This window comes from Bos indicus x Bos taurus, chromosome X, assembly GCF_003369695.1.
Source record: "Bos indicus x Bos taurus breed Angus x Brahman F1 hybrid chromosome X, Bos_hybrid_MaternalHap_v2.0, whole genome shotgun sequence".
Classification (NCBI taxonomy): Eukaryota; Metazoa; Chordata; class Mammalia; order Artiodactyla; family Bovidae; genus Bos; species Bos indicus x Bos taurus.
This window is the reverse complement of record NC_040105.1, coordinates 7,327,599-7,340,309: the sequence shown is the minus strand read 5'-3', so window position 1 is coordinate 7,340,309 and position 12,711 is coordinate 7,327,599. Positions and strand designations below refer to the sequence as shown.

Below are 12,711 nucleotides of genomic sequence, written 5' to 3'. Positions count from 1 at the left end.
AGTCACTGTGGTAACCAATGAACTCAGTTAGAAATTAAGCCTTTTCCTGGACAAAGATTTGTGCAGATCTGAAAGTCAGAGAGCCATGAAGGCAAGAGCCTGGTCTGTGCTTCACTGCTACAGCCCCTAGGCTGGGATATTCCCATTGCAGAAGGCCCACAAACATCCTCTCTGATGTGTTCATTGGAAGATGATAACTGTCTCCACAGGGAGACAGCCCTTCTCATCTGCTAGGAGGGCTACGATCCAAACCAGGTTAACAACTGGGGTCGGTGAGGATGTGGGAAAGCTGGAACCCACATACGCTGCTGCTGGAATGCAAAAAGGTGCAGCCACTTTGGAAGACCGGCAGCTCCTCAAAAGGTTAAATGTAGGGTTGCCATGTGCCCCAGGAATTCCCCTCTAGGTATGGACCCCAAAGCAATGAAAACATATGTCCACACAAAACCCTGTAGATAAGCTTTCAAAGCAAAGTCATTCATAAAGCACAAAAGTGGAAGCATCACATGTTCCTCAGCTACTGAGTGGAGAAATGACACGTGCTGATGCAGACAATGGCATGTTATTTGGCCGTGAAAAGGAATGAAGTCCCAATTTACGGTATGACACAAATGAACTTGGAAAACATTATGCTAAGTGAATGAAGCCAGACACAAATGTCCATGCGTTGTACACTCCATTTATAAGAAAAGTCCACAGTAGGCAAATCTGCAGAGGTAGAAAGCAGACTGGTGGTTGCCCAGAGCTGGCAGATGTGGACGGAAATGGGGAGTGACTGCTGACAGGTACAAGGTTTCTTTGGGGGTGATAAAAATGTTCTAAAATTAGATCAGGGTGATGGTGGCACAAATGCGCGAATATTCTAAAAGAATATTAGCATATTCGTGTTAATGAAGATTAATTCATTAATATTAATATTTATTACACAGATTGATGTATACACATAGAATATCCTCTGGAATATGAATTACATTCACTAAAGCCATTTTTCTAAAACAATATCTTTTCTCCTCAGTTAGAAGTAATAAAAATCAACTCTTATTTCTTTAGCATGATCAAAAGACCACTCTCGGTAAGAAAAACAAAACCAAATACCAGGTTTTAAAAACTACATACGTTGTACACATGCAATAGTGGGGAAGGACTTTCCAATTGAAGTTTGAACCCTAGAACTAGAAAACAAGCTGAGTGGGAAGTGGCACTCATATTAGCCACAGCTGAAGGTCAGAGCAGAAGGTGAGTGCATAGACATTCCCCACCACCAGCCAGGGGACTCCCAGCCAGGACACACCCACGCACTCACCTCCGACTGATTCACCAGCAGCTCCGACCACTTCTGCCACAGGGGACACTTGTCCCTGTCCTCAAAAGTGGTCTCATTGGAAGTCCAGCAGCACTGCTCATGGCTATACCAGAAGGCGGACAGGCAGATGCCCTCTTTCAGGTCGGTCATCCAGTCGACAGCGAGATCGATGACCCCGGCCAGAGTGCCTGGAAGAAGCAGCAAGAGCCACTGAGACGGAAGCCAGCGGGACCCAGGCAGCATGGAGGGCAGGCAGAGATGCCCGCGCCCTGGGCTGCCACATGCCCCAGCAGCCTCTTTCAGCAGTCTTGAGGTCACCTGAGCATGTGGCAGGGCCCATGGTGTGGCAAAGGTGGCACCCAGCCCACTGAGACACAAAGGCCAATGATATACAGTCCTTGGGGGGCTTCGATCACACAGGAGGGAGAGACCTGCAGGGCAGAGTTCACTGCAACCCCCTGGGGCTTTCAGAACCCAGCCCTTCTAAGTTTTGGAACTAGGGTACCAATACCCAATAAAAGATGGAACCCCCTCAGCAACTTCCAGGGCAGGATGCTGGAATCACAAACTTATCTCTCCAGAAAAGACAATTCAGACAAAATGGAGAGAAATCAACTATGACAGCCTCATCATTTCAATCAAGTTTTATATCCAAATGGAACCCAACTTGAAAAATGTCACTTATTAGAATCTTCTGAATTTTTACATTTTGGTTGAAGGACTGAGGAGTGATTTAAGTAAACAACTACTCTAAAGGCCAATAGAAGTGGGATAAAATAGAGTGTGCAGTGGGTCACAGAAGGCCATCTTACTAGAGTAATCCATTCCAGTCCTTTGTGAAGGCAGAGAATACTCTCAAGCTACCGAAGTTTTCAAACTTTTACTAGCCTTTACTACAATATTATTTCCCTGCCAGCATCAACACCAAAGGCAACCACACACCAACAAAAGGCCCCCTGGCCCTGCCACTCTCCTGTTGCATCAGCAGTCACCCACTGTTCTTTCCAGTACTGCCCAAATCCTCAGCAGCACACAGGCTCTTTCCTCAGTCTCCGAGTTTCTCTCCAGGCTCCTCTCTCTCCACCACTAACCCCACACACTGCCCACGCCATGCCCCTGAGCACACCAGGCCCTCCTCTCTGTACTTCCTCAGACAGTGCTGCCCTCCCCCAACTGGGCAAGCTCCTATTTATCTTCCAGATCCTGGCATTTCTATCACCTCCTTCAGGAAGCCCTCCCTGATTTCCTAAGTCTGAGCTAAGTATATTTCCCAGGCATCCCGCCATCCCCATACTTATCACATCCTGATATGACTATATTTATATGTGTGTGTGTATCCAACTAGTCTATAAGTGGGGCAGGAAGACAGTCTCTTGTCTGGTTTGTGTGCCACGGTGGGAATCAGGCCAGGCATCCAGACCCTGTGTCCCCTTTAAGTGGGCAAGGGCACACAGCCTTGTCCACTGTTGTATGCATGTCAGGTGTACAGCTGGAACTATATATCAGGTTGAATGAATGAGAGCAACAAATAAATGAAAATCAGGAAACTCAGGTCCATCCATTCACTCAAGGGCTACTTACTGAGCACCTACTTACTATGGAAGTAAACTCTACACCCTGGGGTACAGCACTGAACAAAGCAAACTCAGGTCCCTGCCTTCACGGAATCATACCTCATGCAGGGAGAAAGACACTAGACTAAATAAGTAAGGGGGCTTCCCTTGTAGCTCAGTTGGTAAAGAATCTGCCTGCAGTGCAGGAGACCCAGGTCCAATTCCTGGGTTGGGAAGATTCCCTGGAGAAGGAAATGACAATCCACTCCAGTATTCTTGCCTGGAAAATCCCATGGATAGAGAAGCCTGGAGGGCTACAGTCCGTGGGGTCGCAAGAGTTGGGCATGACTTAGCGACTAAACCCCCAAGTGAGGGGCTCTGACAACAAGAGAAGAATACAGTGTGCTCCGGGGGCGGCCATCCCCCACAATGGTGCCGGAGAACAGGTCCTCAAAAGGAAAACCAAGGGTCGCCATCTGACCAAGGAATTCTACTCCTCAGTGTCTGCCCACGAGAAATGAACACATATATCCTCACAAAGATACGCACACAGATGTTCACAGCAGCATATTCACAAAAGCCAAAAAGTGGAAACAACCCGTATGCCCGTCAACTGCTAAATGGAAGAACCAAATGTGGTCCACCTAGGACGGCAATAAAAAGGAATGAAGTACGGACACATGCGACAGTGTGGATGAGCCTTGGCAACATTATGCTTAAATGAAGCGAGTCAGAAAGGATCACATAGTATGTGATTCCATTTTGTGAAAGGTCCAGAAAAGGCAAATCTACAGAGACAGAAAGTAGATCAGCGGCTGTCTAAGACTAAAAAGAGGCTGAGGGCGCTGCGGCTGATAGCTGAAGGGTAGGGAGGTTCTTTGGGAGCTGGTGAAAATGTTCTAAAATCGATCTTGGTGTTGGCTGCAAAATTCTGTGAATACACTAAAAACCACTTTAACAAGGTGAATTGTATGGTATGTGAGTTATAGCTCAATAAAACTGTTACATACATACACACATACATACATAATGGTGGGCGAGGGGGATGAAGTTCCGAGAGAGAGAGAGAGAGAGAGAGAGAGAGAGAGAGAGAGAAAGGTACTTTTAGAAAAGGTGGCAAGAAAGATGACCTTTGAACAAAAACGTTGTGTGGAACAACAGTGACCCCCAGCGGTGGCTCTGGGTTAACGCCCCTCATAGGAGCCGCAGGTTGCGCAGCTCCATCTTAGGAGTCAGAATACAATACCCAGGCTGCCACTAAGGAGGTGACAGGCCAGGCAGTGGGACTCCTGGGTCTCACCACCATTAGACAGCTGGGGAATGGGAAGGCGAATGGGGCAGAGTTTTCTGGATCTCCCTTCCCAGTACATCCAGATCAAAAGAACACTTTAGCTGCCTTCATCGTTAAGATCATCCATTTCTTGCCTCCCTCCTCTATTCATCTCCTGATGTGACCCTTTGCCAGTGGTCCTCACCACTGGCTGCACATCAGCATCACAGGTAGAAGGGGCCTTACTCAATGCTAGGGCGTCATTTCTGGAGTACTATTTAATTGCAATTTGGGCAGCAGTAGTTTTAAATCCCCAGGTGATCCCACCTAAAAGAAGTGAGGTAAATTGGCTTACCAGAGAAGCCAGGTTGTTGGTATCTGATATGTTAAAAACAGCCCAACTGGGCTCTTGGATCAGTTGATAAATCTAGGCCAGAACATCTACTCGGATTCCTTCATTTCCAACGTCCATCTCTCCTTTCTGGGAGCCAAAAATAACCCTGGGTAGAGTTTTATACATCTATTCTAAACAAAGACATCAAAATTCACAGCAAACTACTTCGCCTTCCTTTAAAGGTCTTCAGGTCTTCACATTAGCAGTCAAACAAAGGGGTGGCAAAATGTCGTACATCTATGAACTGCTACCAATATCCACGGGGAGCGGAAGGGCAGGATGGGGCGAATAGGCAGCTACTGTGACTGGAGCGAGAGGACTGCCACTTCAGCACTTTTATGGGCCCTTTATGACCCACCAGGCACACAGAGCCCTTCCCTAGCAACCGAGCCCCTCCCACCATTGTAGATATAACAAATGAGAGGTGGCCAGAAATCAGAGTCCTCCAATCACAAAGTTTCACTCTGTGTCCCATGGGAGTGCTGTCAGACAGCGTGTACTACACTAGACCCATATCACAGTCATTCTCTGATCAGTCCTATAACCATAACTATGATGTTACTACAGGCAGGGGGTTTTCTTAAGGAAATCTCTTTAACTTGATCAGTTTTTTCCTCTTTGACATTAACCTTCACAGCCTCCTAAGAGTAAGGAAATTTCAGGAAACGATTTCCATGGAGGGTTGGAGTGTTTGCTATTAAAAGGGGAGGCATAACTTCCAGATACACATTCATTTGCTCCGAAAACACCCATGGGTCACAAACATGGTGCTGGGATTATAAAAATGAAGGACGCAGAGTCCCTGAGGGTCAGAACAACCCAAGGACTGGACGTACATCTCCCAGGCCTCTCTCAGACCCTGCAGTTTCGTGTTACTGGGAGTGTCTCTCGATGTTCATCCCAGGGCCTGCCAGTGTTAGTCAAGTTCATTCTCACAGGATGTTTTAGAGAGCAAAATGTTCCCATCCTTTCTAGCCTGCTCCATAGCCAAGTCCTACAGAATGTGAAGTGTGTGCTTTTGGTTGCTCAGTCATGTTTGACTTTTGTGACCCCACGGACTGTAGCCCGCCAGGCTCCTCTGTCCGTGGGATTCTCCAGGCAAGAATACTGGAGTGGGTTGCCATTTCCTTCTCCAGGGGATCTTCCCGATCCAGGGATCAAACCCATGTGTCTTGCACTGGCAGTAGATTCTTTACCGCTGAGCTACCAGGGAAGCACAGCTCTCTTGGTACTCCTCTCCAATGACTGTACCTGGTCCACCCATGCCTTGGCGTCTCCTTACTTCACTGACGATAGATTGGTAGGTCATGTATTTTGCTCTTAGATATTTCAAGCCACAAACTCCTGGCATGAAGTACAAGAGAAACAGCACGTACCTGCCAGCAGGCCAATGAGCAGCATGACTGCCCATCCCGACCAGGCATCCAACAAACTCTTGATGAACTCCCATATGGACTCCTTGCTTTTGCTGGTTATCTAGAAACAAAAAGACATCAGAGCTGATGTGGATACACGTTCCAATTCAAACTTACTTTTCTGCAACTGTTTCCTCAGGAAACAGGTTGAATGAGAAAACAAATGTAATTAAGCAACTAGATGGCCACTTAAGTGATTCTTTCAGTTACTGAGCATGATGGTCAAATGGGCTTTCTTGTTCAAGGAGCTATGAAGATGACGATCTCCAAAGAATCAGAATCCCCAAAAAATCACTTAAAAAACCTTACTAAACATGACTGGATCCCTGATTATTCCAAAGTCATTCTGAAGGGAGATATCACTTCAGTGTCATCATTTTCAATACGAATCACTATTTCAGCTTAGATTGTAAGGCCTGTTCACAAAAGACCCTCTTCAACAAAGATTTCATTTCCTTCTTTGGTTTTCCAGGTTACATGTTAAAAGCAAGAACATCCTGGTCGAATACATTTTATTTAACTGGTACATTCCAAGCATAAGAACGTGTGTGTGTGTGTGTGTGTGTGTGTGTGTGTGTGTGTGTGTGTGTACAGCTTTGGACTTTCGGACATCTTTTTTCTAAAGTGTTTAACTTTTTTATTGGAGTATAGTTGATTTGCAACGATGTGTTCATTTCAGGTGTACCACAAAATGAGTCCGTTTTTTATATATCTTCTTTTTCAGATTCTTTTCCACTATAGGTTATTACAAGACATTAAACATAGTTCCCTGCACTATACAGTACGCCCTTGGTGTTATCTATTTCATATGTAGTAGTGTGTATCTGTCAACCCCAAACTTCTAATTTATCTCCTCCCTACTTTCCCCTATGGTAACCGTAAGTTTGTTTTCTATGTCTGGGAATGTTTTTGTTTTGTAAATAAGTTCATTTGTATTAAATAAATTCATTTGTATATTTTAGACTCCACATATAAGCGATATCATATTTGTCTTTCTCTGTCTGACTTACTTCACTTAGTATGATAATCTCTAGTTGAATCCATGTTGCTGCAAAAGGCATTATTTCATTTTTTATGGCTCGATAGTACTCCACTGAATGTATATACCACATCTTCTTTATTCATTCCTGTGCTGATGGACACTTAGGTTGCTTCCATGTCTTACATGTAAACAGTTAAGAGTTTTCTCTAATATGCTCAGGAGTGGGACTGTTGAATCACATGATAACTCTATTTTTAGTTTTTAAGGAACCTCCATACTGTTCTCCATAGTGCTGTACCAACTGACCTTCCCACCAATGGTCTAGGAAGGTTCCTTTTTCTCTGCATTTATTATTTGTAGACTCTCTCTCTCCAGCATTTATTATTTGTGGACTTTTCGATGATGGCCATTCTGACCTGTATGAGGTGACAACTTGTGGTTTTAACCAACAGCAAGAACGCTGAATGAGGCAGCATGGACCACATTTCCCAGGCAGATGGTTATGTCTACACACACTGTAGGAGCCCCCTTTTCCCTCCCTGTGTTAACAGAATCCTACATCCCTGAGATTATCATTCCCCTACACCCTTAAGAGCAAGGGCTGGCAAACATTTCCTATAAAGAGACAGAAAGTCAATATTTTCAGCTTGGAAGGTCAGATGGTCTCCGTGGCAACTACTGGAGTCTGTGGTTGTCACGCAAAAAGAACCATAAAGAGTGCGTGCACCCGCAGGCATGGCTGTGTGCCAAGGCAGTGGGACTTCTGGGAACAGGCGATGCGCCGGATTTGCCCAAGGGCCACAGTCCGCGACCCCTGTTCTGGACAGAAGGCCACCCCCTCGCCTCCGTTCCTCCAGGTCAGAGCCAATCACCTGCATCAGTGTCCACGGGACCTCACTCCCTACACATCTCTCAGCCTCCCTTCCCTGCCACTGTGTAACGTGATGTGACTCGGTCTCACTCTGGATGTGACGGCTCATTCAGACTCTCTGAAGCTGTTCTCGCCTTTGTGGCTGCTGCATCTCTGACCTGACCTCTCGGTGGAGGGCGCTCCATCCTCGCCACTCTCTCCCCCTTTCACTTACAGCCACTCTGCTGGTTGCCCTCCTTCACCTAAGCATCCATCCCTGGTCCCCAGTCCCTCCCACGGAACCCACTAAATCTTGGCAACACTCCTGATCTCTCCCTCTCCAGACCCAGGCTACCTGGACCACTTCTACAGCTTCAGCACCCACTCACGCCAAGAACACCTCATTCTCCACCACAATCCTGACCATGCCCTTGAACGGCACAGGGCTGCAGGCTGGACAATCAGCTCAAACTCACAGCAGCTGAAACACAACTCAGTGGCCTCCCCCTACAATGTGCTGCTCTGATTTTCTCCCATCTCATCATCCAAGGCCTCCCCCACTTCTGACCACCCCCAGGCCATCCTGACCCCAGTACTGCCCTCCATCCTGCCAATGGCTCCTGTGAAGGATCATGACCCCAAGCCTCTCTTCGTTGGCACTCTTGTCAGATCTGCTTCCTCTTTCTCCTGAACTCATTTCCAAGCTTCCTGTTTACCCCCTGGTGGAACATCTCTCTTGTGGCCATCAAAAGGAAATGTCAACTCTTCTACTCAGTCATTCCCAATGTGGCCCCATTGCCCCTGCACCCAAACTCATCTCCGGTCCTCTCCTTCCTTGAATCTGCCACCAGACCTCAGAGCTCCTTAAACTGCCTAAATGGGCAGTCTTTCATGTTCCTGTGACCTAAAAAAGGGCAGCTCCTGATTAGGACCCTTTCCCCTTCCTCTTCGTAGCACACTCTTACTCATCCATCAACACTCCACTGAAATGCCACCCTCACTAAAAAGTCCCTCCTTCATGGGCCCTCCTAAATGATCCCACAGCACTTGATACACAACTTTATTGGAGTCCATTAAAATGCATCTTGATGCCAGCGAGACACCAGGTGCTGTAATATGTGCTTTCATACACACATAGCCTCATTTATCTATAGGTATAATTACCTTCATCATTGCAAATGAGAAGGTCCAGAAATAGCACCCCAAAAGTGACCCAGCCTGAAGGTGGCATGGTCAGGATGTACCTGATCTATCTGGTTCCAGAGCCCCCTCCTCACCACACCTTGGTATGACACAGCCTCCCACCCAAAGCACCTGGTACTATAAGTATCTGTTCACATCACTTCCTTCTCTTCTCTAGAACCTGCCTTAAAACATGATGCATGAATCCAAGTACTAGCTCGGTAACCATCTGGTGAAAGCATGACTAAGCCCTCTGAAGGGACTCCCCTCAATGTAGCTTTATGAACAGCACAGACCTTCCTGTGTCTGTCGGTGTCCCGTGATTTTTCCCTCAGCCAGTCGATGGTGTGGAAGTCCTCATATGTCCCCACATCAGGGAATGGCTCGTCGAGGAAATCCATCAGGTTTCCAGAACCACTGATCACTCCTGTATTGACCATGCTACTTACATCTGGAAGAGAAAATCTGTGGTTAGAAATGAAGGCAGGGCATCTGCATAGTCCTGGAAGGACAGTCTATGTGCTCTATTTTCTGGTACCAGAAAGACTGATTTCAGCATAAGTGGTTCTGCTGTGATGAAAACAGTCTGTCTTAGTCAGCATCGACTGCTGTAACAAAAATACCACAGACTGGTTGGCTTATCAACAACATACATTATTTCTCATAGTTTCAGAGGGTGGAAAGTCCAAGATCAAAGCACTAACAGATTTAGTGCCTGCTGAGAGTCCACTTCCTAGTTCATGTGGCCGTCTCCTCACTGTGTCTTCATGTGATGGAGGTCTCTGGGTCTCTTTCATAAGGGCACTAATCCCATCCAGGAGGGCCCCATCTTCATGACCTCATCACCTTCCAAAGGTCCCTCCTCCTAATATTATCGTACTCGGGATTAGGTTTCAACATATCTTCCCTGGTGGCTCAGACGGTAAAGTGTCTGCCTACAGTACAGGAGACCCGGGTTCAATCCCTGGGTCAGGAAGATCTCCTGGAGAAGGAAATGGTAACCCGCTCCAGTACTCTTGCCTGGAAAATCCCATGGACGGAGGATCTTGGTAGGCTACAGTCCATGGGGTCACAAAGAGTTGGACATGACTGAGCGACTTCACTTTCACTTTCACTTTGGGAAACCCAAACATTAATTACTTATTATTTGAGGCAGTTATGTTCCATAAAGTCACCATGGCCACTGAATTAGTGAGTACTGAAGCACTGTCCCTAAGAGAATTATAAGGTTAGGTTACTTGAAGCCTTTAGTCACATCATCAATATATAACTTTATTTTGTGTCTCCTTTTAAAGACACCTTATCAGATACATATGGACTTCCAAGATGGCTCAGCAGTAAAGAATCTACCCACCAATACAGAAGGTGTGGGTTCAATCTCTAAGTTGAGGAGATACCCTAAAGAAAGAAATGGCAAATCACTGCAGTCTTCTTGCCTGGGAAATCCCATGGACAGAGGAGCCTGGTTAGCTACAGTCCATGAGGTTGCAAAAAGAGTCACATGTAACTTAGCAACTAAACAACAACAGCAAAAATATCAAATATATATTGTTGACTCATTCACACTGAACTCACAACAGCACTGTCACTCATGCTGCAGGAAGCTTGTCTAACACACAAGCTTATTTTCTCCATAAGGCATAGCGCAGCCTTCTCAGGCTCAGAAACACTACAGGCCCTCCCACCCTGCATCTCAGGGCTGTTGCAAACAATGAAATTACCAGTTAAAAAAAAAAAAAAGGAACAAAAATGGGAAAAATATGACACTAAATAAATTGTGAAAAGGACACTTGTTTCTGGTCTGGGAACTAAAACAAGATGGCTAAGCACCACGTTCTCCAACCTCAGCAAGGATCACGCATTTCTGGCAGCTCACCACGTGCACTCTGCAAATGACTGGGCAAGCACCACAAGTATTGATTGCTCTTGGGCTCACAAATACATTTTAGTGAGAAGGCAAATTCACAAATATGGAGCCAGTTATACTGACAGTCGACTATACACATTTCTGGAAAACCTCATGTTCTGCAAAAGCAGGACATCAAAATGAGAGAGCTGGTGGAGTGGAAGGGAATAGGGTTGAGCCCTACCACTCAAAACCAAAGCACTGTAATCAAACCAGTAACCAGCTCCCCTAGGAGATAAAGTGGACCATGCAGGCAGGCAGCCTCTGGGGCTGTAGTGTGGATAGCCAAGACCTACAAAGGTCTGTCGAGTCAAAGCTATGGTTTTTCCAATAATCGTGTACAGATGTGAGTATATAGAATATATATAAAGAAGGCTGAATATAATATTCAGGCTGAATGCCGAAGAACTGATGCCTCTGAACTGTGCTGTTGGAGAAGACTCTTGAGAGTCCCTTGGACAGCAAGGAAATCAAACTAGTCAATCCTAAAAGAAATCAACCCTGAGTATTCTGTGGAAGGACTGATGCTAAAGCTGAATCTCCAATACTTTGGCCACCTCATGCAAAGAACTGACTCATTGGAAAAGACCCTGATGCTGGGAAAGTTTGAGGGCAGGAGGAGAAGGGGACAACAGAGAGTGAGATGGTTGGATAGCACCACCGACTCAATGGACATGACTTTAAGCAAACTTCGGGAGGTGGTAAAGGATAGGGAAGCCTGGCGTGCTGGAATACATGGGGCTGCGAAGAGTGGGACATGACTGAGTGACTGAAAAACACCACCACCAGTAGCAGCAATGGGAGAGTGAAAATGCTGGCAAGACTTAACTGGTGGGAGAGTCATTCTATGGTCTGAATGTTTGTGCCCCCATCCCAAATTCATACGTTGAAACCCTAATCCCCAGTGGATGGTATTAGAAGGTGGGATCTTTGGGAAGCGATTGGATGCTAAGGGAAAAGTCCTCATAAATGGGATTAGTGCTCATATAAAAGAGGCCCCAGGGAGCATGCTGGTCCCTTCCACCGCATAAGTACACAAGCAATCTGTGACTGGGAGAGTCAACCATGCTGGCAGCCTGATCTCAGACTTCCAGCCTCCAGCACTGCGAGGAATAAATATCTGTTGTTTATAAGCCACCCAGCCTGTGGTATTTTGTTATAGCAGCCCGAACAGACTAAGACAAGCCAAGAACCATGCCAGGCTGGAGGCACACTGCCCTGGGCAAGCTGCCCTGAGTGCAAGCACTCACTTCTAATTTTCCTTAAAATCCAGTCAAAAGGGCGCCTGCTGCCAGGGCAGTAGCAAAGTTGCATGTTTCTTCCTCTCCTGCCTAAGATAACAATTCCACTCCCATTACCCTGGCTCCCCTCATCTGGAAAACAATCGCAAATAAACCAAGACATCTCCCGCAGTTACACTGCCATTAGAACCTGATTTACAGATCGCATAGGAACTCATTTGACCCAGAGAAAACACTCTGCAGCAGGATCAACGCTCACTCCCAGTTAGCGAGAAAAATCATATACTCTTACAAAGACAAGAGGAATAAGCACTAAATTAAAATTACTTTGGCAAACAGCATGGCAATGTGAATTATAAGGCGTAGACCACAAAACTGCCAGAATAAGATGGTTAAAGAAGGGAAGGGTGGTTATTAAAATATTTGAGCACAGGCTTCTCTCACTGCTTTATGTATTTTTATATCTGGAGGACTCACCCATGACCTGACAAAACTGCATTTTGATCAAATTGAGAAGTCGCTACGGGCAAAGTGGAATAATCACCCTACACACAGTAAAGTGGCCATAGAAATGGATTTATTGACTGTGCAACTTAGCTGCTTTCAAAACTTTAA

The 12,711-nt window shown here is 46.1% G+C and overlaps 1 protein-coding gene across 4 annotated transcripts in view; it reads right to left on the bottom strand.

Annotated features, from left to right (window-relative positions):
• The window catches only part of CLCN4 (chloride voltage-gated channel 4), a 71,782-nt gene that overhangs the window by 31,610 nt on the left and 27,461 nt on the right, over window positions 1-12,711 (bottom strand). For all 4 annotated transcript variants that reach the window (XM_027533482.1, XM_027533481.1, XM_027533483.1 and 1 more), the window contains 3 exons: window positions 9,246-9,400; window positions 5,897-5,996; window positions 1,304-1,491 (listed from right to left, as the gene is read on the bottom strand). In XM_027533482.1, coding sequence (XP_027389283.1) covers window positions 1,304-1,491; window positions 5,897-5,996; window positions 9,246-9,389 — 432 coding nt within the window. In that variant the 5' untranslated portion in view covers window positions 9,390-9,400. The remainder of the gene's footprint in view (window positions 1-1,303; window positions 1,492-5,896; window positions 5,997-9,245; window positions 9,401-12,711) is intronic.